The sequence below is a fragment of the Rhincodon typus genome, chromosome 49 (assembly GCF_021869965.1).
Source record: "Rhincodon typus isolate 14 chromosome 49, sRhiTyp1.1, whole genome shotgun sequence".
NCBI lineage: Eukaryota > Metazoa > Chordata > Chondrichthyes > Orectolobiformes > Rhincodontidae > Rhincodon > Rhincodon typus.
This window is the reverse complement of record NC_063380.1, coordinates 3,986,921-3,987,577: the sequence shown is the minus strand read 5'-3', so window position 1 is coordinate 3,987,577 and position 657 is coordinate 3,986,921. Positions and strand designations below refer to the sequence as shown.

The following is a 657-nucleotide window of genomic DNA, read 5'->3' as shown; positions in this document are numbered from 1 at the left end:
AATCAACACCCTGGGGGTTCCCATTGTGCAGAAACTGACCCGGACCCAGCCCCGTGTCAATCCTGTGGCTACAGGGAGCAGGTCAGAGGCTGGGAATCCTGCAGCGAGTAACTCCCCTCCTGACTCTTCCCCCACCTCCCAAAGCCTGTCCTACCATCCACAAGGCAGGAGGGTGAGGGAATTCTCCCCTCTTGCCCTGTATGGGGGCAGCTCTGCCAACTCTCGAAGACACAGAGTTCTTAGGCAGCATGTACCAGATCCTCGGAATTCAGGGAACGTCCATCTCCACGTCAACTCGATCGAGACACACTTCCCGATACAGATCGAAAGGTCTTCAGATGTTGTCCGCTCCACCTGGACCCCTCCCTCAACCTTCCCAACTCCAGGGGGAAGCTATCCCAGCTGCACACCCTCATCCTGCTCATGCTTGGGGTGTTGTTTGGTGAGGGATCCACACACATTGACCCCCCCGCCCCGGTACAAGTCCTGGTGTGCTTGACGTATTTGTCAATTTTGTCTGTCTCTCTATTGCAGGGCTCCACATGCGATGTGCGTGTGAGAAATGGGACTGTTTATGAAGGAATCTTTAAAACCTTAAGCTCCAAGGTATGTTTCTGCACTTCACCATTTGTCGCATCTGACTCTGCCCCACCCACT

The 657-nt window shown here is 54.5% G+C and overlaps 1 protein-coding gene across 1 annotated transcript in view; it reads left to right on the top strand.

Annotated features, from left to right (window-relative positions):
* Positions 1-657, top strand: part of LOC125488089 (ataxin-2-like protein) — a 13,429-nt gene that overhangs the window by 6,019 nt on the left and 6,753 nt on the right. Inside the window, exon 4 of the mRNA XM_048620914.1 lies at positions 535-606. Within this exon, the coding sequence (XP_048476871.1) occupies positions 535-606 (72 nt within the window). The remainder of the gene's footprint in view (positions 1-534; positions 607-657) is intronic.